Raw genomic sequence first — 27,679 nt, forward strand, 5'->3', positions numbered from 1 at the left:
ATTCATCAAAAGTGAGTTCTCCAAAAAGTGATCACTTGGATTGTGTCTGGGTAATAGTTGCAAGTTACCTCTGAACTGGGTCCTGTAAGGGCTACTCACAAGGTCTTTTAAAATAGAACTGGCTTCTCAGTGGTTAACCAAAGATTGACTACCAGTTGATCCTGAGAATTGTCTGATGAAGGATTTTTCTTGAGTGGAGGAGGTGGGGGAGAACACTACTCTGTTCATCAGATGTTTCTCAGTTCACAGCCACAGACTGGCTGCTTCAGCCCACACATGTTCCCTGACCATTCAATTGCTGGCTATTTTGGGGTGGGTGTTCACTCCTTTTATCCGTAGAGATTGCACTTTAGAACTCTTGGCTTCACTCCAAAGCAGATACATGGTCGGTTTCTTTTGTACTGTGAAATGTTTCACAAATGATAAAGACATTTCCTTCTCATTTCTAAGCCACTCTTGTTACTTATCAAGCGCTAAAACAACTCATTTTTCCTATGGAAAAAATCCTTCATGGTTTGGAGAAAGCTCTCCCCAACTGTACACATCCTACAGGCTACAAAGTGTGCCTGGGCAGGAGAGAAGGCAGCGTGCTGCAACCAATAACCATATATGTGGCTTCAAAGGCAACATTTTTGCATTCCACCTACAGATCAAGGGTGAAATCCTGGCCACATGTAATCTAGCAAGAATCTTTTTCACCAACTCCTTTGTTGCTACGATTTTACCAGAGGAATTTGTGCCTCCCTGCAACAAGCAAGTTCACTGCCAACAACCGGTAATTCTTGCAAAATACCCAGTTCCTTGCTCAGCATTAAAATGAAATACACTCAAGGTTAAAAAAGAAAACAAAACCACAACTTGGTTTAGAGGGAAGAAAGGAGGTTAAGGTTTAAATTGATTTTGCTGCTATGTAAAACGGGGGAGAAGATTATGCTTTTTATAATGATTTCTTCTTAGGCCAAAATACATTTGAGTATACTAAGAAAATTTATTTTACCAGCTTGTTTCCCAGTGCTACTCTCAGCACCGCAGCTTCAAATTCATCAATTTTGCCTAGTATGAAGCAATTTTTGTAATTGAAACAGAAGCAATTCTAGGTGATTTATACCCAGGCATTTTCAAAGCCTGCAGGAAACTCCCTGGGTGTGGTTAAAGTCAGTTTAACTTGGTTCAGGCAAAAGTAGAATTTGGAAGGTTGTGAATAAATATACACATGCTAGAGAAGTGTCCATGTGGTAGTGCCTGGGCAAAGGGGGAGGATTCCCATGCCTGGCAGAAGGCTGCATTGCTGGAGAGCACAGTGAGCAGCCACAGCTCTCTCCCTGCACAGCAGCAGCTGCTTTAGTAAGTGCTGGCACAGCAGCTGCCTCCTGGGATTGTCGTCCATCCGGTTCCCCTAAATTTTCAATTTCCATGGCCTCTTCAAGCATATCAGAATCCTGAACAGATCACATCCTATTCTTCCTTTCTAAGAATTACAAAGGGATACATTTATTTTCCATGGTGATTTGTTACCTATTAGCTCTTTCTGTGTGTTCTGATTCCCATTTGTGAATTACTATTTTATCACAGATTTATGCTACTAAAGACAGAGTAAATGCAATCACCCATTATTTGAACATCTATTGCTGGGCAAGCAAACATAATGGCTCAGCTGGTCCCATCACATACTAAACTCCTGTTTATTCCCAATTAGAAGGATTTTTTCAAGTAATACTATTACATAAATCCAGATGTCACACAAATGAAATAAAAGCCTCAGTCAATATACTCTCAATATTGCAACTATTTTTGCAAACATTTCTGTATTGTCCATCATGTTGCAATGAAATACTGTTAATAGACACACTGCTGGGTATCTCTTTCACTGCAAAGTAACTAATATAGACAACATCTGCCTTGAGTATAATCACAGTAATGACCTTTTCTCCACACAGTTCAAAACCACAATACATCAATACAAATTGTTTTTGGAAAAGCTACACTGAAACGAAGTGAAAGCCAATGCATCATGAAAATTCAAGCTCCTTATAAAGACTACTTTGCTTCTGAGAGACACAGAGCCCTGAAGTCAGGATAGTGTTGCACAGAATGGAAGGATCATGAATGCCCAAATACAAAAACCACAACTGAATCTCAGAAAGGCTCTTTTCCTGAATACAGCTCCAGTGTTACTGAGGGGTAATACAAAATTAATGATACGCTTGAAGAACATGCCAGATTTGAAGACCACTCTGAAAGGTTGGTATATCCCAAATTTGACTTGCCATTTGCAATCTGGCCTTTGAGGTTGAGCATATTTGTATTGCTTCCTCCTACTGAGCCATCTGTGTGCATCCAGGCAGCACACTGAAACGTTAGATGTTATGAAAGGAAGAGATTTGGGAAAGTTTCAATACTCATATAGAGCATAAAAATCACCTGGGATGGGGGAAGAAGTTACATATACGGGAGGTAACCTTAAAAGTTGCTGTGTCTGAGGAAGGCATAACAAACTACTACGTGTATAGGATTACACACTTGGAACAAATAATAAAAAAGCAGGTCCTTACACAACATTTCAACTTCATTTAAACCTGAGAAGCTTGCACAATATTCTGGAAAGCAAAATATCATGACAGTAGATGAATTCTTGATCAGTTCATAATAAACTGGACAGATATCATGAGATTGTTAACCTATTTATCTTAAACTATGATGATGCAGCAGAATATATTTAAAGCCATTTAAGTGTACACAGAGCTGATCAATTATTTAAATTTGGCTTTGATTGTGATAGAAAAGTTTTGTTGATTTTTTTCCTGAAGTAATAATAGGCAGACAGCATCCCACTGCTTAATTTATAATGCCCACCTTTAGAAAGGACAAGAATGGAGACTATGAAAGACAATGTTGTATCTGAAGTAATTTTCTGTACACCGAAGACCTTGCCAACTGAAAACCAGAAACAATTAATAAGGCCCAAGTTTCAATCACTGCAGTTGAGAAATTATTCCCCTATACTTGGTACTGAATCCTGCTCCTGTAGATACACTGGTATGCAAAACACACCAATGCTTGGCGGAAGAGAACTTATCAAAGTGAGAAACAACATTCTCCTTTTATAGGTCTAGTGGAACTACTTTTCTCAGTACAAACAGAAGGGGAAATCTGTATGTGAGATTAGTATATGCAAGCTATCTATTTCAGCAACTAATAGATAGAGTTGGCAAAAAGATTATGAATATTGGAAATACCAGAAACACTATAATTCATTTAGCAGTTGATACTGATGTTATGTAAAGTATTATTTCCTTTCCCTTTGCAAACTCCCTTGTCCCAGAATACCTAGATTTTGCTAGAGGGCTGGTGATGAGGGCCCTCTTCTGTGCTAAAACTTTATCCTCACAGGACTTGATACATCCAAGCACCTGTATAGAGGTGCACATCCATACCTCTGATATACTCCTCATCTTCCCTGGAAATTCTGTATTAAAGTGTTAAAGCCAGTAACAAAGCAGATGAGATTTTTAGATGCTGAACTACCAATTTCCTGCACGCTGTGTTATGCAAAATCCCTGACAGCCCCCACATCACCACCCTTGTCACATTTGTGTCTTCACTTGCTCACTCATGCTGTTCCTGTTTCCACAGATGCATCAGAGAAGCACGTGGGCACGTTCGGTTTTCTTGTTTCTCCTTTATGAGACTTTTTTGAACAGCCAATTAGAATTTGACTAAAATTGTAATAAAAAAAAGTTGTCCAAAATCCTGGCTTATGACCTAAACAAGTCCATGGGTCAATTTAAAGTTCATCACAGAAAAGCACACTTTCTTCCCTCCCCTGGTTTGCTCTTTCACATTAAATCCAACTCATGATCTCCACAGTCGCATGCACCCAAAAAGTCTGAGCCATCATAAGTCAACTGTAGGTCTCCTGAGATTATATCACACTTTCAGGTCCAAACTATACAAGTTTTTGAGTGGCATCAGCTCCAAGTTTGGACATTTAGGCAAATGGGAAGTCAGGAATGATGTCAGAGAACAAGAGTTTAGTTGGCAGCCATCAATGCAAAGCTGATATGTGCAGCTACTTGCATGTATCTTTGCAGTATAACCCTAATTTAGGCTTAGTAACATAGCATGGAAAGAAGCAGCACAAGTGCACAAACAGTATTAGGTGATAAGCAATAAACCCCTTGAGTTTACTGGAATGAAAATTATTCAGTTCAGACATGGTATAAGCAAGCAGTCAGGGTATAGTCAGGACTCTCCATCATCAATCAACATGAAGAGCTTTATCATAAACGTGAAATGACACGGTTCAGTCTAATCACACTTTAATCATATAAGCATCTAAACATAATTTATGTTCCCAATTATTGAAACTGATAATCTGAGTCTCTGAAACTAATGTATTATATTAACGGTTCTCACTGCCATGCAAGACAGGGGAATTCTTCAGGTCCTAATCACAGAACCAAATACCACATGACACCCAGTACACAGAATAGAGCTGTGAAACAAACCTCACAAGTCTCAATTCTGACTAAGTATTTTTAACATACTTTACCTCACTGTCAGTTGCTAATACCTTTCTCTCAACTGGTAATTAATTACATGAATGCTAAAACCTGTCTTTCTCATTGTACCAGATCTGAACACTGAAGAAATAGACTGCATAAAAACTGCTATCTAACCACAAAACTACTTATTCACACATCTTGAGGAACAGCAAGATAAAATCACCAGCTTGCAACTGCAAGCAGTGAGTAAGGTATTGAATTCATAGTTCTATACCATTTGTGAATAAAATTATGCAAAATAATGCAAAACTACCGAGGAAATGTAAAGCCTCTGAGATAGTGAGAAGTAGTTCATACATTGAGAGCATGGCTTCAAGATTATATTAAGCTCCAGCTAATCCTGACTGCACAGGGAATTTCAGATATAAAAGGCCATAAATATTTTCCTTCTGACAGAAGCAGCTGCACTGCGTCAGAGATTAAAGCAGCAGGGAACATGAGGGACAAACACTGGAGCCCTGATATGCTCATTAGAGTGGACCCCACAGTCTGGCTCCCCAATGTCACACCAGCTGGGACAATGGTCAAGGGTCTTCCTGGATTCTGTGCTGACTGCACTTCCAGGCTCTGTTCCTGTGAGGTAGAAAAATGCTGTAAACAAAGACTTGAGAGTGAAAGAAAAGAAGTGCCATGGCCCTTTCTCTCACAAGGCCCAAAGAGAAAGTCTGAGGACAGCATGGATCGGGAAGTCCCTGCCCTCTTAAAAGGGACAGGGGTCACACAGGACCTCTGGGATGCACCTGCATAGGCACAAAGGGCGAGAGAGAAACGGTGCAAAAAGACAAACACCGATATAAACAGGCAAAGAAAGTACATGTGTGAAGGCATTTAAACCATGAAAGTACTGCAGGGATGCCAAGACAGGTCTGCAGGCAGTTGTAAACTGGCCAAGCTGCCAGAGGTTTACACTGAAGATCCTATCAGACTATAACAACACATCTGGAAATGGCACTGTGAGGAGCTCACCTCCCTCTTTCATACACACCAGCTGGGTTTCTAATAATTTTACTACTCTATGTCATGATGTGGATGAGATCCCTAGCAACACAGAACAAGGTTTATAGGGAGTGGATGACAAATCCTACAACTGCTATAAAAAATACAAAAAGCAAAGAGAAGAATCTCATCCTGCATGGGTGAGACAAGCATGTAACACCTAAATTTATCCTTGCCTAATCTACTAGATAGGAACTTATGTCCGCTTAACAAAGTGAACTATTTAATGTCACCCCATTTGCTCAGATGGACAGGCGTTTTGGCACAAGTTTTATTTAAAAACTTTGGTCTTTTGTTTGCATGTATCAGTGACAGTTTATATTTCTAAACGTATTAAATCTCCTTTAGTGCACAGTATTGTCTTCAACAACATTAACTTTAAAATAATGAACTTACATTATTAATCTTTATATATTTCATTGAGATGAAAGCTAGTTCAATTAGCAAGTAATGCCACATCATTCTTTCTAAAATCTTATCACCAATTCTGGAGTTGATATGTCATTCAATATTAATTTTGCTTACTCTGGATATTGTACTACTATTGCTGTGCCTTAGAGAGATCATAAATCTGAATTTTTTTCTTCCCAATTCTGTATCTCTCATTAGACAAACCTGCAAAAAAAAATCCAGCTTTAAAGGCAAAGGCTATCACAGCAGCACTGTTTCAGTTTTTGAAAAGAGCTGCCGTTCCACCGAGCAAGATGTTGACAGAAACAAGAGCACACTGTAGCCCATCAAACATCCTTCCCTGTTTCCCTGGCAACACTCAGAGGCCTACACAAAGTGATTGCATCAAGCTGAAGGAAACTTGGAAAAAAGGAATAATTTCTGAACTTTAGCATCATGTCATTAGTATATCTGACAGTAAACAAACCCCACGGAGATCAAGAACACAATCAAGTGGAAACAGAGTACAAATGTATCCCTGGAAGTCTGAATGAGAAAAGGAAACAGCCATGGCTTAGCAGTGCTGAGCTTTGCTCTCAGTTACAAACTGTAAACCTGTGAGAGAAAAAAATAACACTAAAATGCAGCCATAAGCATACTAACCTGATTTTTGACTTCACTGTTTTCTTCAATGCTCATCACTGCATGGGTATATAGTACAAATGGGTCTGGCTCATTTCCCCTTTCAGCCTTTAGACCTATGGCTCAAATTGATGTTTCTTTGCTTAAATAACTGTCTATGCTGTCTATGTCTCCTAATCAACCTGATCAGAGCAGAACACTGCTGACAGGCACTGGTTTCCCACCCAGACATGGCAGGATGCTTAGCCCTCTCCCTTTGGCTCTACAGAGTCTCCCTAGTCTGGTCTTCTTAAATAAAAGCACTGTGAGGAATTCCTCACTCACCTCTTTCATTCTTGGGGACCCAAAAGCAGGCAACTGTGAGTGGTTGCTGTTGCTGCAACACCAAACTGGCATTTGCCTCAGAGCAAACCACAATTCACAACTCATCAACTGTTTGCATAAAGTGCTGCAAAGTCATAACACGTGCCAGAAGTCTGAGAAACTGAAACTCTGGCCAGTATATAAACTTTTTCCTAATATCCAACCTATATTTCCCTTGGCACAGCTTAAGACTGTGTCCTCTGGTGCTGCCTGGAGAAAGAGACCAACTCCCACCTGAGTACAACCATCTTTCAGGAAGTTGTAGAGTGATAAGGTCACCCCTGAGTCTCCTTTTCTCCAGGTTAAACAACCCCAGCTCCCTCAGCTGTTCCTCACAGGGTTTGTGTTCCAAGCCCCTCTCCAGCCTTGTTGCCTCCTCTGGACACGCTCAAGCTTCTCAAAATCCTCCCTGAACTGAGGGGACAGAACTGGACACAGCACTCAAGGTGTGACCTCACACTGCCAGGTACAGTGGAAGAATGACCCCCCAGCTCCTGCTGGCCACACCATTCCTGATACAGGCCAGGGGCCATCGGCCTTCTTGGCCACCAGGGCACACTGCTGGCTCATGTTCAGTCGACTGTTGACCAGAACCCCCAGGTCCATTTCTGCCTGGGCACTGTCCAGCCACACCATCCCCAGCCTGTAATGTTGCAGGGGGTTATTTTTATATATCAATGTGACACGTTAAAAACAAGTTGTATTCACTGTGCTTTCACCATTCTCTTTTTTATCGTAAAAGTACAGGTACCATTGAACTTTCTTGATGCCCTCTTTCCACATATTCAATCCAGCTGGGAATCTGAAGAGGTCCCAGTCAAACATTGGCAAACATTGTCCCAAGGCAAGAAGGATGACTGTGGTAACTACATGCCTGTCAGTCTCACTTCAGTGTCTGGTAAAGTTACAAGGGTTATTGTGGAGCTAGTGAAAAACACCTGAAAGACAACACAGTCATTGGACCCAGCCAGAACAAGTTCATTAAGTTGAAATACTGTTTAAGAAGTTTAATTTCCTTTTATGACAAAGTAACTCAGATAGCTGATCAGGGGAAGCCAGTTGATGTGAACTGTGGATTTCAGTAAAGCTATTGATCTGAGGCCTCTCACAGGCCTCAAAATGTCCAGCACACAGCTGGATAAACACATTATATGATGGGTGAAAAACTGGCTCACAGGTCAGGCACAAAGGCTTATTTAGAGTGAATGGGGTGGGAACATCAGACCTGTCACTGGTGAGGTTTCCCAGGGCTTCATTTTAGGCTCAGTTCTCTTCAATGTCTTCATAAATCACTCCAAGGAATAATAAGTAACTTACCAATGACACTAAATTGGGAGTAGCTGTCAGCTCCATTGAAGGCAGAGAGACCCTGCAGAGAAACCTTGACAAATTACAGGGCTGGGCAATCACCAACCATAGGAAGTTTAACAAGAGATTAACGTGCTGGATTCTGCACGTGGGACAGGGCATCCCTGGATGTACGAACAGACTGAGCACAGACACTGGACAGCAGCCACACTGAAAGAAGTCTGGGGATCCTTGCCAATGGCAAGCTGAATATGGGTCAGCATTACCCGGGAGCCAGGAGGGTCCTGAGAGACATCACGTACAGCATCACTGACCAGGTGAGGGAGGTGAATTTTTTACCAACACAAGTAAATCAAAACCAAGAACTTACAAATTTCTGTTCACACTGAAAATATTCTTGTTCCTATATTAATTGAACTTTTCCATATTATGACTGTGTCTGTGCTTCTGGACTTGGACTAACTGAGGTGGAGAGAACAGCAACAGCCTACCAGAAACAATGCATGGATTTACCAGGGGAAAAACTCTATCTCGCATCTTTCTGCCAATGGTTCTATGAAGAAAATTAACATATCACACTTTTGGCACACATAATTAAATAACTGCTTCCAAAAAAAAACTGTCCGTCGGGGATGCCAGAGAGCCATACAGACTTTCAAGCAAGACTAACTAATACATGAAGCAGGACTTTGACTAATTTACTGAGAGAAATGTCTTTTTTCCTGAAGACTGAGATTGTGAAATGTTTACCAGTAATTATTGCAGGAAGCAAACACAAGTTGTAATTCCACTCTACTAAGAAAAAACATTAGAATTGTACAAATAAAGGACCCTGCCAAATAGCTGAGACTTCAATCCCTCTTCATGTTTGTAACTAAGAGAATTTAGTCTACTGTTGGTGCTAGGGGAGAAAAACAGGAACAAGGCAATAGCACATCAAGGAGGGGCAGTATGGCAGAATACACTCGAGTAAAAATTTTCTGCTTTGCCCCACACCCTCAGGCCACACAGTTTTTCCTACCAAAATACTAATGGCTTAAAACAAAAAAATAGCCCCTAAAGGTGTTCTGTAGAATTCAGAGACAAAAGACTGCTGTATAAAGCTCAATGGGGTAGAAAACTGCCCACTGAGGATTTTGCCAAGTGAAAATCAAGTTCACACAGCCCTCGCTTTTCATCTCAGAACAGTACTAAAGCATGCCTTTGATTTATACATACTCATAAAACCTTTCCATCTTTCAGTTGCATATTACAGGCTGTAGAAGATTAATTCAAATTCAGCTATTAATTCAGCACCCAATGTAAAGTTTGCATCTTTAAACTATACTGCTTTTTTCTTGCCTCATCATAGAAAACTGGAAGCACCAATTGTATTTAGTCGATAATAAACAGCAAGATACAATTGTGACAGCTACCTCCTGACATAAAAGGTTTTGGTGGAGAAAAAAGTGCCATGATAAGGGAAATATAACCAACAACCAGTAATCCTCACAAGTACACAACCTGAATCCACCCAAGAATCCTCGCTAATCACAGCAGCAATGTCAGAATACCAACCTTACAGGAGTCAAGTACTCAACCTGGCATATGGCAGATACAAACCAACTTTTCTCAGTCTTCCAGAAATACAAGAGGTAATCCTTCTACTACTAAACGATTTTGCACAGAATCACCATTATTCTGTGTCTTTTCAGTGCCCACAAACTGGCTATGTAAGCTGAAATTCAGTCTGAGAAATGGTTTTCTGTCTCAGGATTTTGCCTGCAGCATCCCAAACTGTTCTTGATCACTAGATCTTATTAAAACCATATATAATATGAAGCCACTGGGATTTCATCCTGTATTTTGAAAACAGAGGGAGGCATAATTTTATGATGACTGCAAAGATATGAAGTTTCAAGCAGAGTTGATAGTATTTCTCTGTAAGCTTTTTGCAACTTTTAGTAAACACCCAGTAGTCTCACCAACGATGTCATACTACCATATATTAAAGATCATGTCACCATCAACTATAAAATGCAGCAACTTGGTGGTGCAAATAAGAAGCAACACTGAAGCAGCACACAGTCTTACCAGTTTGCCCCTCTACAGGAAGGCTGTACTTTCTAAGCTTCTGTAATCTTTAGCAGCCAACTTAAACTGGAACTAAGGAGACAACTCTACAGAATAACTAACACAATTAAGTGTGTGTTGAAACTTGTCTATAAAGGCCAGTTCAAACAACACTGCATTCAGAGTAATATCTAGTGCAAACACAGTAGTATGTGCAAAAACAAGACTATGATGTTACTCTTTCATGATTGTTTATATTCAATTTAGCTGGATCATTTGGCAGAAAAATTTTATTAAACCAGGAGGATTTTTTCAGTATACCCAGTATCCTTCAAATTCTTTTTATTTCTTATCTTTCGATCCTTTTTATTAGAAGACCGAATTAATTTAACAGAGCTTATCAAGAGAAAAAATAGTTCAGTTCACATTTTACCTAGAGTACATGAAGGTTTACCTAGATTTAACCTGAAGGTTGATTTACAAATTATGAACAAAGTCATTCCTTTTTTGTGTAATATTGTCACCAAACATGATGCAGCTGAAAAACTTCAAAAGCTAACAGGTTCAACTAAGTTCTACGTGACTGTTCAGTCAGGAGTTTTTGTTTCTCCCCTCAAGCTTTTCTTCCCCATATCATGCTGACATGCAAGGATTTGGTCTTGGCAGCTGTGAAACTGCTGCACAAAATCATACTAGGAATATTCAACAATCTGTTCCTCTCACACTCACCTACAAAAGGGAGCCCCAATTCTACGAAATACACTTCTTTATATAGTCCTCTCAGGGTTACAGCAACTGGTAAATTATAAAATTAGGGCTTTAATCTCATTCTCTAAGCAGTCCATTATTGCTTAAAAGTAGTTAGAAGAATTAATTCATCCTTGAAATAAAGATGTAAGTGCCCATAAAATTCTCTGTAGCTATTTACAACAGGAGGAGCAAGAAGACCTGACGAGAACCATCCTGGAGAATACAGGGGGTAGTAAATGCTACACTCTGATGCTGTAGCATTTATGCCTCCTTAGAGCACAACTGTGGGAAAATTCATGAAGCCAAGGCTGCAATATTAAATAAATGTAGTGTGAAATAATGCCTAGAGCTAGCACTGAATCACAGCACATGTGGATTATAATCCATGAATAGGAGTCAAATTACAATCTAGAGATATTAAATGCATTTAATATTACAATATTTAGGCAAAAACCCCCAGAATATAAAAATAACTCCTTATGTATGAAAGTCTAGCTAACAAGTAAAGCCTTAAAATTCATATTTTTCTTGAAGGTAGTTGGCAGTCTTGTAGGGGGGATTAATTACCACAGAAGAATTTGCAAACTTCAGACCTTGAGGTCATTTTTGGAGAGAGGCTAGGAGGAAATTACCTATTAACACATAGCTTCAAAAACATTAAGATTTTTTTCTGAAGCACTAGGTTGAAGGGCAAGATACCATGGGCTTGAGAGAAGTGAGTAAATTCTACCCAAATAAATAACCACTTGTGCCCAGACTCTTAATCACAACAACAAGGTGGCTTGGTCACCCTTATTGAGACAAACTTCTTTGCTCTAACTACAGGGTAAAGAACAAAGGCAGAACCAGTGACCACGAGACCACTTGGCTCACTGCACCAAACCCACATTTTTGCACGTCTCATGCTTTAGAACTCCTTACTCAATCATGCATAAAATTCTAAACTACGACAAATACAAGTAATTCATGTTGCAAGGCAGGAGCCTAGCTGTCACTTTATGCATTCTCAGTTTCCAGAGAAAGAGGCTCTACTACTCTTCGTGTTACAGAACTCTCCATGGACAGAATGCTTTCCTTTGTTTTCAGTAGCCCATTGAATTTCAAAATGGATTTTAACAAAGCAGTCTGTAGAAGTCAGTAACTCCTATCACTTACTTGGCTTGGAGTTAATGACGACATTTTCAGCAGAGAGCTGGGGTGGGAACCTGCAGTTGTCTCCTTGGCCCTCACTGCTGCCATACTCTATGACATCCACTTGTCCCAGCGGTACGCTCCACTTCAGCAAATACCTCTGGCCAGTTGTCACGGTGCCACTGCTTTCATAGGAAGAGCTGGAATATGCACAAATTATTGCTGTGACAAGCAACTGTGTTTCATGGCATAGTATTTATTATTTTAGCTTCTAAAATCTGCTGTTTATCAGCTTGAGTACAGTGCACAACTTGAAAGAAACACATGCATCAGGCTGACTTTTGTGACTGACCTTTCCTGGCATGCAAAGAGCAGCCATGCAGGTGCAGCTAATCTTGTGTACAAACACCACAGGACTGCCAACAATAGTACTTATTTCTACAGCAAAACATAAATTACCATCTTTTAAGATGAATGTGCATTCTGAAATCCTAATACAACTATTTGGGATTATACTTTGGCTCCAGATTTTCCTTATTTTTTTGAAACACTTCTTTTTGGGCCCTAACTGCTACGTTTAGGGAAGTACGGATTATGGGAGTGAATGACTTTGAATGACTGCTGGCAACACAAGGCACAACATAACCTCTGAAGGGCTGATAAACCAACATTTCTGCCAAGCCCCACAGCCCAGACTGTTCTGTACAGCAGACCTCTGAAACTGCTGCAGCTTCCAAGAGTAATCCTGCCTGAGCTGCTGCTTAAGAACTGTGCATCACAATAGCCATTTCAGAGGGAAAGAGCACACTGAGGAAGCTCATTAGGAATAGAAATTACATTGATCCTAATTTTACTTTGTTTCCTTCATTCCCTTATTCCCATTCAAGAACATATAACAAATATTTATTATAAAGGACAAAAGAGATGTTAAAGAAAACAAAAAAGGTTTACTTCACAGAAAGAATGACTGAAATCCAGAAATCAAATGCATGAGAGAAATCAGCAAAATGCATTTATTGAGATCAATAACTAAATGCTGAGTTCAGCTAGTCAGCCACCTATCTGCAACACAGACTTTTGTTTCAATAAGGAAGTAACTATGAACAAAGAACACAACTGCCACAACCTAAGTAAATATTTATAAATTTTTGACCTAGCTCAGAAAAAAACAAAAAAGGAAACTAGGCAAGACACAGTTGTCTAGTCACTAGGGATAGCATCCACCCTATCCAACTGCTGTTACTTCAGAGTTAGGCCACCAGCTCCTGCTGGTCATCTAGACTGTGTGCAAAGAAAGACCTGAGGGTCATGTCATCTATAAAAATACCTGTCTTTTGTAAACCAGCAACACTCAAACGTCCCCAGGTGCACAGGGTCCACTAGTTAGAGAGGAATTTTCTATGGCTTGCAAACAGTACATACTTTTACAGACGACATGACCCTCAGAGGTTCAGAGACTTGGCATGATCATGAACTTTGAACATGGAAAACAAAAACAGACTGCACTTTGCTGCTTCAAGTACAAATACAGAAAATCCAAGACTTTGCTGGTATGAAAGAAGACAAACTACGAATAGTTAAAAACAATATCCAAGTGTTACTAATAAAGTAAGGAATTTTTAAAGGCAATGATCACAGGATAACTGACATGAGCTTGTTCATTTTCTGAAGTGTACTTAATTACATGGCACTTCTCACTCACTAATATGAGACCAAGCAATCACACATTTAGAAATTTATGTATAGGATTCATACTTCAGAAATGAATTAAGATACCAACTCGTATTATGCTTAAGAAAAGCTATTCTTGGAAGATTTTAAAGATCCACTTTTAAAGATCCATTTTCTTTGTTAGGATGTAGCATCACATAAAACAATTTATGATACAAGCAACATATGAATGCGACCACAACCTTGGCTGTTACTTAGTAACAGTAATAATTACAGCCAACAAAAGCACAGGAAAAACTACGAAAAAATGCTTTTTTCAAAGCATTTCACCTTTAATCCTTCGATGTTTGGTCTCAGACATAACAACCTTTCCCCATCTGGAAATTTGTTAGTGAGTTCCAGGTTTATTCTGGCAACCTTCATTAACTTTATGGGCTTTGTTTGTGGTTGTTTGTTTGCTTTGCAGAGGGTAGGATTTAATATAGAAATTGTGTCAAGTTACAAATCTGTGTGTGTTACAGTCTGAATTTAAGGAAGAAGAGAAAAAATCTTACCCTGGCAAACCTGTGTTCCACTAAGCACTAATACACAGCAGTAACTAGACACTACAGAGCATTTCTATCTGTAATCTCCAACTGATACAATTTTTCTTAAAATTTACTCTAGAACTTCCAAATATCAGTCAGCAATCTGGAGGACTGTAACAAAGCTAGTTATCTATTTATTATGACTACTTCTAGAAAGCATTAGACATAGCAAACACAACAACACAAAAGCAATTCAAAAAGTGCCATTTTTCTGCACCTGAAGTTCAAATGATAATCTAAAAAATATAAATTAAATCTTACCGAATATTTACTGTTGCACACATCAGCACATCATTTAACATGAAAAGTCGCCGTTCTTTGGTTTTGATAATTTCTCCTTTGTCATTATAAACTGTCTCAACCATGTCATCAGTCCGTATGAGGTATCTGTTTCCGCTGCTGAGTAGCTGGATTTTGAAAACAATCAGCATTGTATATTATACACTGTACATCCAACATGTGGCACATAAAAAACAAAAACAATGGGTTATCACTTGCCATCCACCACAAGTGATTGTAGGTGAATTTGCCAAAGTAATTAGCTCTCTTTATTAATCTGCTTTTGATTTAGAGAAACAGTAACTTCTGCTGTCATCCATGTGGACTTAAAGGGCTTTGCATCTCAATGAAGACCATGGTTGCTTTGGGAATCTTCCACACTGATAAAGGTTTCTTGGTGAAAAAAATTATTCCTTCCACAATTTCTGTGATTTCCTTCCTTAGTCCCTTCTTTCATAGTCACTGAAGACCTGCACATGATTCCAGCTGCCCCGAGTGGGAGGCCAGAGTGTGAGGAGGGAGTGTGCTCAGCCTGCAATGTCCCCGTGGGCTCACACATCTGAGGAGTGCAGCTGGCAGGGTGTCACAAACTGTGGAGATGACATGTTCAAGAGATTCTCGGCATGCAAATTGCTCCTGACATTTGCCTTCAAGGGCTGAGGATCAGCCACCATGTGCAAGTGTGAACTTATCTCTTAAATGTCCAACACTCCTCAATAGTGTCCAGCAGAACAAAATGGTCCATAGCACACTCATTTTCTGATCAACCACCTCCTCCACCACCTATTTCACCCTGGCTGGCATTGTTCCAAAACTGTATATGCAAATATAAAGGCCCAGGAGGGCCAACCCTGTCCTGAGGGGCATCAGGCCCAGCATTGCCACCCAGGCAAGGGAGGGGATTGTCCTGCTCTGCACTGGCCTCATCTGAATATTGTGTGCAGTTTTGGGTGCCACAATGTAAGAAAGATATTAAGCTATTAGAGAGCGTCCAAAGGAGAGCCTCAGGGATGGTGAAGGCCTTGAGGTGAAGCTGTATGAGGAGTGACTGAGGTCACTTGGTCTGTTCAGCCTGGAGCAGACTGGGAGAAGACCTCATTGCAGTCTACAAGCTTCCTTGTGAGGAGAGGATTCTTCACCCAGAGGGTGGTCGGGCCATGGAACAGGCTTCCCAGGGCAGTGGTCAAAGCATGACATAGTTCAAGAAGCATTTGAACAATATTGTCAGGCACTTGGTGTGACTCTTGGAGGTGGTCTTGTGCAGAGACAGGAGTTGGACTCTATGATCCATGTGGGTCCCTTCCAACTCAGCTGATTCTGTGATATTATGACACAAGGCCTGTGGGACCCTATGAGATTTGGAGTGACTACCCAAGTATTTATCAATGACTCCTCCATTGCATAACACACGAAATCTTACAGTCAATATCAACTGACAAAAGGTAACCTGGGCCACCTCTTCAAAAGCATATTCTGTGTCTTGGAACTATTTCCAGATGATTAATAGCTGCTTCAAGAAGTAAGATTATGACAACTAGAAAATAAAGTAAAATGTCTGAATCCATCTTCTAATGCACTTAGAATGGAAATACTGCTCCAGTACGACAATAAATTCAGTATTTCATTCCTGGTAAATAGCTTAAAATAAGCATTTTCTGGTAGACTACTGCTTTCCTAAAAGATGTGCTTATGTATCACCAAAACCAACCCCATTCCTTCAGCACATCCCCACTACTTTATCTCAGAAGAAGTCCACAGGAAAATAACCTGTAACTTCACAAAAGTAGTAATTGGAGCATTTATGCCCCACTTCATGGGAAAGAAGGAATCATTTATGATACAAATAAAACAAGCATACATATATCCACAGTACAGATAACTACTAACAAACTCAAAAAAGATTTTTCCTTCCTTCTCACTGAAAGTCTTCTAGAGTTCTTTTCAGACATTTCTATTGTACGATGCAAATATATGAATGAAATAGACCGAGATTTTCCTTAAAATAAGGAAGATGTTGGATCCATTCAATAGCACATCCTGAAATGCTTCATCGTTGGAAGCACTACTGTATAAGGACGTGGTCCCTTTCTTTACACAGGAATAATTCCTCATTTCTAGGACAAATTAAAAATTGAATTTTTCCATTAAGAAAATGAGCATGAGATTTTACTATATGTTATTATTTCCTACATTGCCACAGAACACCAACACTGCTGAGGCTAGTTCAATGTGTTGCCCACTTCAGCACACAGTGGTGAGCCTGTTTAGTCCCAGAGTTAGGTCACATCTCACATTTACCACTAGAATGACCCCATGTTGTTGAGCTCTACAGATAAAAATAACATAGCTGTCTCTTTGGTCTCTGCTATAGAGATTGCTCAAGGCCCAGAAAGTGACTTCCATTTCCATTATACTTTCCTTACCTTGTTCAGGTAGCGTTCATTCATTGCTTTTGCTATTTGTTTTATTTCACAGCGCTGATCTGCATCCCTTTTCCTTTCATTTAACTTCTCTGCCAGTGTCTCGAGCTCTGTAAGAGCCATCTGTAGAGGTAACCTGTCAGGATGTCCCTTATTAGTGTTCTTCAACATATCCTGAGGGGTAATTATAAAACAAACAAACAACAAACAAAAAATCAGATTTATTTCCAAAGTCAGTTTCCAAAGATTACAGGATTTACAGTTACAATTACATTCTTTACTTGAGTACTACTAAAGAATAAGACCAATAAACACCCAATGAATATTCAGACAGCACATTGCTTAACTTTGCAAATTATCTTAGTAATTCTTCAAAAATATACTCAATGGGATCACATGTATTCTTATTTAAAGAACAAAATTACAGAGAAGGGACATAATATTAAACAATCTGGCAATCAGTATTATACTGTAATATGTACATGTCTATAAAATATTTAAAATGAAACTTTTCAGATATTTACTACCATAATAATACTGTATTATCTTTATTACTGTTATTATTCCTCATTAGAACATGGACAGCATGCTCCTCCTAAAGTAGGAGATATTACTACATTAAGGTCACAACAGCGCCTGCCTCCACACTGTTCTTTTCTCTTTTGTAGGCATCCAGTAGGAACAGTTTGAATTATACTTTATTTCCATTCCCAGAGCACTTTAAAAAATCCCTATATATTCACTCTTCCTGCCACAGTAAACTTCATCGTTCCTGCTACTTCAAAAACTCTCACCACGGCTTGTGACCCCCATGCTGCCCCCACGACTGCTCCATTACCCACAGTAACTGCCAGGCGTGCAGCCCAAGCCTGTCCTCCTCTGTGGCACCTGCGAGCACAGCTAACACACCGTGCTTACTGCCCTGCATCTGCTGTGCTCTGGAAGGAGGTACAAACAGTAAATTTGTCTGGAGTAGGTCTATACTGGGGAATTGTGCTCTTCCTGCAGCTTGACTGCCTGTTGAGATGAGACCCAGGGACTCCCTGTCAAATCCACAGTTTCCATGGGCAGAGAAACAAGATGCTGCAGGTCAGAAGGAAGCTGCACCATACTCTAGCAGGTCCTGTGAGCCAAGTAGTCAGAGAGTGTACTGTTGTTCTGCATCTCACATATATTCTAAACTATCCAAGGCATGTTAATCCTCTTGGTTTTTTTCTTCAATGGAAAATAATGCTAAGTTTCTAGTCATGTTTTGAAGTGTTACTAGCTAACGAACAGATATAAACAAGTAGCATATTTGAACTGCACCTTTACTAGAAAACAATTCAGGAGCTATATTTTACTTAGCAAGTAATCTATAGTAAATCTAGTTTACTAAATCTTTCCTGAAGTGCCTTTACTGCCTGTCCCTGCAATCAGACTATGAGATGAGCGTGTTTAATGTACTGAAATTTTCTATTTATTTCCCCATGATGTAGTGGTCACTTCCATTGCAGCATGATCCTTTAGCAGAAGATTAGCTACCATGTAATCCCAAGGGTAAACTATGCAAGAATCCAAGAGGAGCCTCCCTTTGGTAAACATTATTTACCTGCAATAGTAGAATGAACTGTGGAAAACGTTGGATAGGTTTCATCATTAAACCATACAGTGTAATGCGATCAGGGCTTGACTCCTGACATTGCTGCAATGCAAGAAAGCCACATTTACTACCACGAGCACATTTCCACCAGTTACAGAACGAAATGAAAACATTTCCTAAAAATTCATCTATACTGCTTACATTAATTATAATAGGAAGAATGTAAAGATTCAATTTACTATCAAGAATTAATTTTAAAATATTCAAACTTTTAGAAAAACCCATCGCTATTAAAAGAATGGCCTGCCACTGAACTGAAACATCCTCCTTAAATAAATACAGCTGGGCTAAAGCTACACCAACAGTGCAGCATCTATAAATCTAAAAACCAATCTATGAGTTTTTAAGAGGAAACATCATAATCTCAATGCTATGCAAACAGAGATTTTGATCTTCTTTATTAAAAGAAACGAAGGAAAAAATGCTGATTTATATTTAGAAAGAAAAATGTTTGAATCCATTACTTTAGTTACCAGGAATGGCAGAAAAAAACACAAAATGGCAAATTTCTTTCTGCAAAAAGCCAGAAATGGTCAGAAATAGGAAGGTTAAAGGTAATTCTCAATAGTGCAAACAAAGCAAATCTAAACAATATTAAACACCACTAAACTAGTGTTGTGCTTAAATTGCCATTTATTGCTACAACTATCAGCTTCACAATAATTTCTTTCCATAGTTATCTATACAAACATCTATGTTTTTCCGAACAGCAGTAGTGAAGATTTTGATCCTCATTTTTTGGGGGGGGGGGGAAGGAAAGGTAAAGAAGTGTCATCTGTCAGAGTTTGGCTGTGTTTCTGCAAGCAGAACCAGTGTGGCCCTGACAAGCAGTGATGAGAGGTGTGGATTATGTCTCTATTAGAAAAACAAGCTTTTAACAGTAGAACATATTTAACATGTGACTACATGCTCCCTAGAGAGTCTGATCTTCATGGTGCTTAAGGCTTGCAGAGTATCGTCCTGCACAGAGCTGTCCACACTCCAAAGAGTTGTTAGGTAATTTAAGATCTGAAGAGAAATCCCTGCCACTCTTCTCTAGAAGAGCTGCACTAGGGACACAGTTTTACTGTTTTGTGGACCACTGTAACAGATCTGACAGGGTGAGGGTGACCAGCTCTAAGAGGCACAACTCAATCCAGGATGACTGGGCAATGAGACAAGCTGAGCTTCCAGACTCTCACCATGTCACAGACAGCCAAAAAAGCCTTGCAGTGGATTCTGTGTACCCTCTGTATTGTCAACCCTAGGCATTCGCAGAACTTCTACTGTGTGTGCCAGGCTCTCCATACACATCATGACAAGCATCATATGCAAGAGGGCAGTATGCATTCTGCAAAAAAATCACCAATTTCAACCCCACGCCAGAAACACAACCTTCAAAACCCAGGGAAATTTGTTGTGGAATGGAAATTCAGTTGCACTACTTCTCACAAGACAATAAAAAAAATTAGAATTAAAAAATAATTAAAATCAATTTCAAAGTAAAAAGTGGCTTCATACAATGAAGCTCATCTGATAAGGAAGAATCCTAATGTTTAGCCAAATAAAGTAATGCAAACACCAGTAAACTGATATGAAGAACAATAAAACTACTGTCCACTTCAAAATACATCCCAGATCTAACAACACATTACTATGCCAAAAATACAATACTGAAAGGGCAACCTTTGGAATCTTTTTGTGCCAAAGCCATAAAACAGACCTTAAGTCCATGAAAACAGCGAGACAATATAGAGTATCAGCAGTCAAATTTCCTCCCAAATTACAACTCAGACTTTCTCATTTATCACATATGCACAACTATATAAAGATTGAATGAACTAACCTTTAAGAAGTCTAAAAAGGCAGGTTTAGTGGCACAAGATTTTTTGAGAATCCCAACTGCTGTGCTGAAGTTGTTTACATATTCACTGTATGCATCCAATACCATAGATTTAGAAAACTGTAAAGAAAAAAGGGCAAATCCTAACTACAAATACAAAAGACCTCTGCTAGCACAGCTATATAGACTTCTGTCTGTTAGGGAGTTACTCAGAACTAAGGGCTTTTCTTGGCCTAGTGCTGGATATACAGAGATACTGATAATACCTGAAATAATCTCTCTGCAGAAGACAGGTTGGAAACAGAATGATGTAACAGCTGTGAATTACAAGAAATGTATTTACAGAAATTGCTTCATCTTGGCTGGAACACTGGGACAGAACCTGAGGACTATGGGCTATCAAAGGGCATTCATTGAGATTCAAAGTGACAGCTGAGATCCCCTGATTATCTCACTACCTGTCTTCCAGATTAAGTGAATCAGCAAAGTCACAGGGCCTTCACATCCTGACTTAAGCTATTAAGGACTTATCAATAAAGCAGACAGATTGTGTGGCCTGCAAACAGTCATAGGAATGCTAAGATCACCACCCATTGCCTTCATTCCCTCTCTTTTGCAGAGCTGGTCTCATTAAGACTACCTAACTTGCTTCAGTCACAATGAGGCAGGTTTGCTTTAAACAATAAATCTTTAGTAACTATTTCATTTTGGGTGAACTGTGATCAGATCCCAGCTCTCTTACAGCAGGCATGAATTTCCAGGACCTGGTGACAATAAAACAAGGCATTCAAGCCAGAAGGCAGTCAGCCTCTTCGAACCACACTTTCATGGTAACGTCTTTCTATCAACCAAGGCCACTTCTTCTTTTCTCTAATTTAAAGAAGTAGCTAATTCTGCCCTTTACTGAATGGACTTCCATTAATGATGGGATACAGTTTTACAAATACTCTTTATCAGTGTGCCATCTCAGGAATTCAGGACATTACCCACTGTAGTTTCTTTCTACTTGCACTATACTAGGTATGACTACCTATTTTTTACAAGATGCTGAGCCTCAGTCTCACCTTCTTTTCAGTGGGTTTGTGAATCTTTAATTTCCCATAAAAACAAAGTGTTTACTTAAATGTCTGAAAGATTAATCAAAGCCTGAAAACTTTTCTCACAATCCTTTCATATCTGCCAACCGAGCTGAAGACATGTGTTGGTGTCAGTTTCCTTATCCGGATAGTACATGCATGCTCTGACAGTTGCCACAGGCATTGGAGAACATGGGAATAAAGGGCTAAGTTAGAAAGATAGAGAGATGGAAAAACAAGACTAAAATAAAAGCAGATTATCTGTTCTGACACATTTGCTTACTGAAGCAACAAAGACATCACCAATCATTTCAACAGAGTCCCACTCAGATACACGACTCGCCAGAGCAATCTGAAACATTGAATGGCACTGAAGAATCTCCTTAATTCGATAAAAGACCATTTTAAGTTTTCTTTCACTCAGTAATTTTGGTTCCATATCTGAAAGGGGCTTTTCATATTGCTGTGGGAAAAAAGAAAACAAATTGATTTAAACAAACAAAAAAATGGACTTCTACAAGCAGAAAAACAAACTTATGCAACAGTACAAACACACAAAATCACTGAACATTTGGCATGAAGCATCTGTAGCAAAATCTGTATTAGTCATATGGCAGATTCCTTAATGATCTTTAATGATTCTTTTTCAAACAATCAGAATTTAAAAATGCAAAAGATATTAAGGTACCTCCAGGATTCTTTTGAGAGCATCCACGTAATTCTTCTCACTATCAACTACAGAGCCCAAAATATACCTTCTCACAACCTGTTAAAACAACAAAGTTTTGTCCAAAGCTCTAATCAGGTAACACATTCATTATAGCTGGAAATTATGATGATAAAATTCTCACATTAATAAACAAAAGAAATACAAAGCAATTTCAATACTGGAACTGCAATAAAATAATACTGTACCTCTTCAAAAGTAATTAAATTTACTACTACTCTAAAACTACTTAAAGAACACAATTATTGTATCAATATCTGTAATTGTTTTCTCACTGTTGTAATTCCAAGCTTTACTTTTGAAACTTGTGTTTTGACTTCAGCCTTTAACAATGCTCTCAGGCATCTGGTGCAATTTTTAGGGCTGTCTTGTGCAGGGCCAGGAGTTGGACTTCAATGATCCTAGTGATTTTCCAAATCAGGATATTCTATAATCCTATGCACCTTAAATGTATATATGTAGGCATTAATGGAAACAATAATAGGTGTAAGATGATGTTGATTGCTTCAGTGATTTGCTACAACAAAATAGGTAACAAGCTTTCAAAAATCAGTCCTAAACTTCATTTTTAATAGGTTTTATAAATTTATTAGGAGCAACATGAAGGGCAAACACGCAAATACTAATTGTCTTTTCAAGTTAAGGCCACATAAACTGTATCATTGAGAAAGTATCCAAGTCAGCATTCTCTTTTGGGCATTACCATGCATAAGTGAAAACCGCCGTATTACCTATATTTATATACACTTACAAAGTTGTAAGAGCTTCAGGAAAAGCTACCATATTTCATGTTAAACTACAGACTATTTATTACACCTCCTTCGCCAACTTCTGCTTCTGTGATTCAGCCAAAATGCACTTTGTATGTACATGCAGGCAGCAGGACAGGAAGGACTGGAGAACCAGTCTAGTTTAGAATTTAAGTTTCTTGCCATCAATTAGATTTCTTGTCGATTATAAGGATTTGTTTTCACCCAAATCCATTTCCTAATCTAGCTCACCCCAGTTTTCAAAAGGGGGACTATGAGGGAGAAGACAGCACAGGATAGGATCAAACCACTTTCCATAACTAGAAGAGAAGGAAAAGCTGCTCATTTTGCTATTTTAAGCTAGCCTAAACAACCATGAAACACAAATCTCATGCTTGCTTCTTTCTGCTCCAGAACCGCACAGCCTCTTCACCATCACTGCCTTTAAATTCTCCACACTTGTATTTTGAATTATTAAATGCAGGTTATATGAGAATTTTCTTTCAGGTACTGGCATGTCAAAGGAGGACCTCAAAAGTATTTGAGGCTTTGCTTAAGATATGTACAGTAAAATTAGCTGTGTCTAATCTGTGTTTAGAATGGATTTAGCAGTGTCTTATTCGGTACAGTGGATCAGCGGCTCTGGTAATCTTACTTTTAGTCACAGTTCATTCTTCTGAATAGAATAAACATCTGTAGAAATAAAAATTTTAGGTTCTATAATACACAAAAAGAACACTTAATAGTGGCTTCAGGTTATTGCAATAGATATGAGCCTGAGCCCGAGCCCCAGTACTTGCGGGCACCAGGATTTAAAGAGAAGCCACCATGCCACCTGCTGTTTGAATCCAGCATGTCCACAGAGCAGCTCTGCTGTGACAGGGCAGCTGGGCTGAAGGGGGTCCTGGCCTGGGGCATCCAGGGCTGTGACCCCTTCCCACAGCCAGGTTATGCTGGCCCTCCCTGGACTGCTCTGGTGTTTCTGTGCACCCCAGCCCACCAGAGCCCTGCTCCCCCACACAGTTGCTGCATCCCTCCAGTTTGGCATCACCTCCAGACGTGCACTGCAGCTGGCATCCAGATTACTCATACAGGCTTTAAAGTCCAGAGGCCCATGCCTGCCTCTGAGGGACAGCACTAACACTGACCACCTGATGCACTTTGGACCACAGACTCACTGAGTGTGGTGTCCACCCACCTTTTAGTCCACCCACACAGACTGTATCTCACCTAGAGGAGTGCAGGAATACTCCAGGAGACAGCTGAAAATCCTGCCCTTAAGGCAGAGGTAAGTGACCCACGTTGTTCTCCTCTGCCCAAAAAGTCACCACCATCACCTCTCCCCTCAGTCACCTCAAAGGGGCTCAAGCTGGTCATGCACAAATGGACTCAGGTCCATCTATGCTGATTTTTCCCTCCTGTCCTACTGAACGCAGACACAGCTCCCAAAAGCATGTGCTCCATCACTTTTGTTGGGATTGAGGTGAGGGCCAGACTCACTTCTCCTTCTTGTGGAGACAAGAGTGTGACACTTTTTCCCAGTCTTCTGATCAGTGTGATCTTAGATGACTGAGAAAGGCCTTACACATCCTGATATACATCCCATCTGGTCCCACAGACACCTGAATGTCTAAATGGCCTCAGCTGCCCCAGCTGCGGACCAGGCTTCACCCCAGCAGACCTGTTCTGGGCTAATGGGCTGAGTCCTGAGGACAAGCCTCACTAGTAAAACCTGAGGCAAAGGTGGCACAGTTTGGACCCGTTATCACTAGGTCTGTGCCCCACCAAGCAGCATATCATGTTTTCTCTTTTGTTGCCAATGTACACATCAGAAACTCTTCACTGTTGCCCTTCACACCTCACTAGCTGCAACTGAGCTTTGGCTTCCCTAACTCCATTCCTGTCCACTTGGACAGCTCCTCCTGGGAAGATAAGCAATATTTGTGATGACTTGCACAACTATTACCAGTTTGTTCCAAATTACAAGCACTCTGGGATTTTTGCAAAAGAGGGTAAATTTATTTGTACAAAACTACCCCAGTGAAACTCAAATTCCTATTTGGAAAGAAGGAAGGAGTATTCAGACCGATGCTGAAATCTCACATTATAATAAAATCTTACAGAAATGGAACACAGTTTGGTAGTTGCTTTGTTATAAGATTAGCACTTCATTGTGTTAAACACAAGAGAAAAATAAACCTCACCCAAATAAAAGGTTAAACAAAAAAAGAAATCCCAAAAATGCATAGCCCTCTCCTTAATTGCCCCTTAGTTTGGTTTTTTTGCCCATTTTATTAAAGTACTGACCAATTGACTCATCACTTGACACCACAAGAAGATAAAAACTCTCATATAGTTATTAGTTGTCATAACAATACAGTAACATGAACCCAAGGGATTTTTTTCCAGCCAAAATTTCTTAACTGATGCTGATTTCAGTATTTTTTGAAGTGATTTTCACAGTGACTATACAGTTTGAGGTGGAGAACAGCAAAATTAGTTCTTCTGTAGACTTGACTTTACTGGGGATGATTATTTTTAACCAAGAAAAACCTTTGTATTCGAAGAGCATACAGGATATTCTCTACATTTAAAATGGAAATCTCAGAGCACCTGGAACAATGTTTTCAGGTTCAATAAAAATGCTTTAACTCTACTTTTTTTCACTCAAAACCATCACATTTAGTTTAAGCGTTCAGGTAGTGAAACAATATAGTTTTTACAGATAATTTTATAATGCAAACCAGCATTTTGCACCTCTGGGTATATTCAGGATTGATGGAACTATATGCACACACACCAATTTTCAAAAAACTACTTATTCAATTCTGAATTTGATATCCACTTGAGTAAAATGCCAATATGTTTGAAGACCAAAAGCATGTAAGAGCCATTGGTGCAGAGCAGAAGAGGAGAAAAAAAAGGCAGAAGACCATATTTCCCAAAGTTTACTACCTGCTGCTGTGATAATCCTTCGGGCATAGGAGTCATAATTGCTTCTGTATGCATACAGTCCACATCAATAAATAAATTTAGCTCTTCTTCTTCCAGACAAGATGATCTATGATCTATAAATAAATAACCAAAATGTCAGCTTCTACATGTGGATTGAAAGAAGAAAAAAATCAAAACAAAACCAAAAAAGCAAAAACCTTATCATCCGAGCAGAGAAATTATAAATTTTCACTTATCAAATTAAAGGAATTTCCCAGCACTTCTGTATCATCTATGAAATCACATAAATGCTACCACCAATAGGCACTCTAATACAGAACACCTTGCAAAGGCATCCTAACATCCCACAGCTGGAGACAGCCTAAGCATCTTTTGCTTGACCTCTACTGCCTCCTCTTGGCCAGGAGAATGGGACTGTCCAGAGGGCAGGTCATGACAACTTGGGTTAAAGCACTGCAGCTCCAGGGACAGCAGTTTCAAAATAAATGACCCTTGGGAAGAAACTGAAAACCCTCATATTATAATCCAGCTAAAAAAATTCTATACACCCTTCTATATCTGAACTAAAGTAGCCAAACTAACCAGAATGTTTGCTTTCATCAGAAAGGAGTGAGGGATTCTGCATGGCTCTGTGGGTAAAAATTTTACTGAAAAAGCACCACCGAAGTGCACTGATAGGTGGCAGTACATAGCCAGCCAAACAAGCAGACACAAGGAAAGGAGACATAAAGAGAGAAGGGTATGAGAAACTGCCTTAGAAAGAGAAAGAGAAATAAGGGAAGCAGATCTGATGGCTGGGAGAAACTTGTGAGTTTTGTTAACGAATTTTTCACTAGCTCCCTGCTGATTTGGAAAGTGGTTATGGGATTCAGTCATCCCCAGATACACTGTGTCTGCAACCTAATCTTTGGAAATGTAAGAAAGAATGCCAGGTCCATTGTAACACTGTCCTGCAGATCATTTTCAGCTGTTCAAGAAGTTGAGGATACACTTTTTGATCACCTCATCTTTTGTACCTTTCTGTAGTCCATCTGTGAATTAAGTAAACTGAGAAGCAGTCAGAGGTCATGACAGAGATGTAAGATGTGTCCCAGTCCACACAGACAGGATGCAATTTTATGTTACCTCTCTCAATAAAAATATTTTGTTCCAGCCTTGTGGTTCTAGCTTCCCAGAATTGTAGTTTTATAAGCTCTGAAGTTACTACTATTTAATTAGTTGGGCAGAATCTTGACCAGAAAGATATATTATCTCTCAGACTTATCTGAAAAATGAAATAGTTTAATTTTCTACCATCTGTCTCTTGAAAAATTACCTGTGGACAGCTGCTGCCAAGACTCATGACAAAGGACTGTCACTTGCTCTCAACAACAGAAAGAATAAAAGTAGTTCTGTGGCTTTTCGATTTTACATCATTTCCTGTATTCCCAAATTCAGCTTTTATCAAAAATCATCCAACTGATTAACTAGTACAGTCTTTTCTCCTACTTTCACTCTTAAGCACGGAAAGCATTACTCCTTACCAGTGATGAACTTCTGAACTTTTTAAAATAG

The 27,679-nt window shown here is 39.5% G+C and overlaps 1 protein-coding gene across 4 annotated transcripts in view; it reads right to left on the reverse strand.

The window, feature by feature from the left end:
• The window catches only part of ARHGEF10 (Rho guanine nucleotide exchange factor 10), a 109,686-nt gene that overhangs the window by 39,872 nt on the left and 42,135 nt on the right, over positions 1-27,679 (reverse strand). For all 4 annotated transcript variants that reach the window (XM_088162301.1, XM_088162303.1, XM_014869528.2 and 1 more), the window contains 8 exons: positions 26,126-26,238; positions 22,383-22,460; positions 21,978-22,157; positions 20,622-20,738; positions 18,746-18,838; positions 17,158-17,328; positions 14,717-14,862; positions 12,222-12,397 (listed from right to left, as the gene is read on the reverse strand). In XM_088162301.1, the coding sequence (XP_088018427.1) occupies positions 12,222-12,397; positions 14,717-14,862; positions 17,158-17,328; positions 18,746-18,838; positions 20,622-20,738; positions 21,978-22,157; positions 22,383-22,460; positions 26,126-26,238 (1,074 nt within the window). The remainder of the gene's footprint in view (positions 1-12,221; positions 12,398-14,716; positions 14,863-17,157; positions 17,329-18,745; positions 18,839-20,621; positions 20,739-21,977; positions 22,158-22,382; positions 22,461-26,125; positions 26,239-27,679) is intronic.

Source organism: Sturnus vulgaris, chromosome 3 (genome assembly GCF_052056855.1).
Source record: "Sturnus vulgaris isolate bStuVul1 chromosome 3, bStuVul1.hap1, whole genome shotgun sequence".
NCBI classification, from domain to species: domain Eukaryota; kingdom Metazoa; phylum Chordata; class Aves; order Passeriformes; family Sturnidae; genus Sturnus; species Sturnus vulgaris.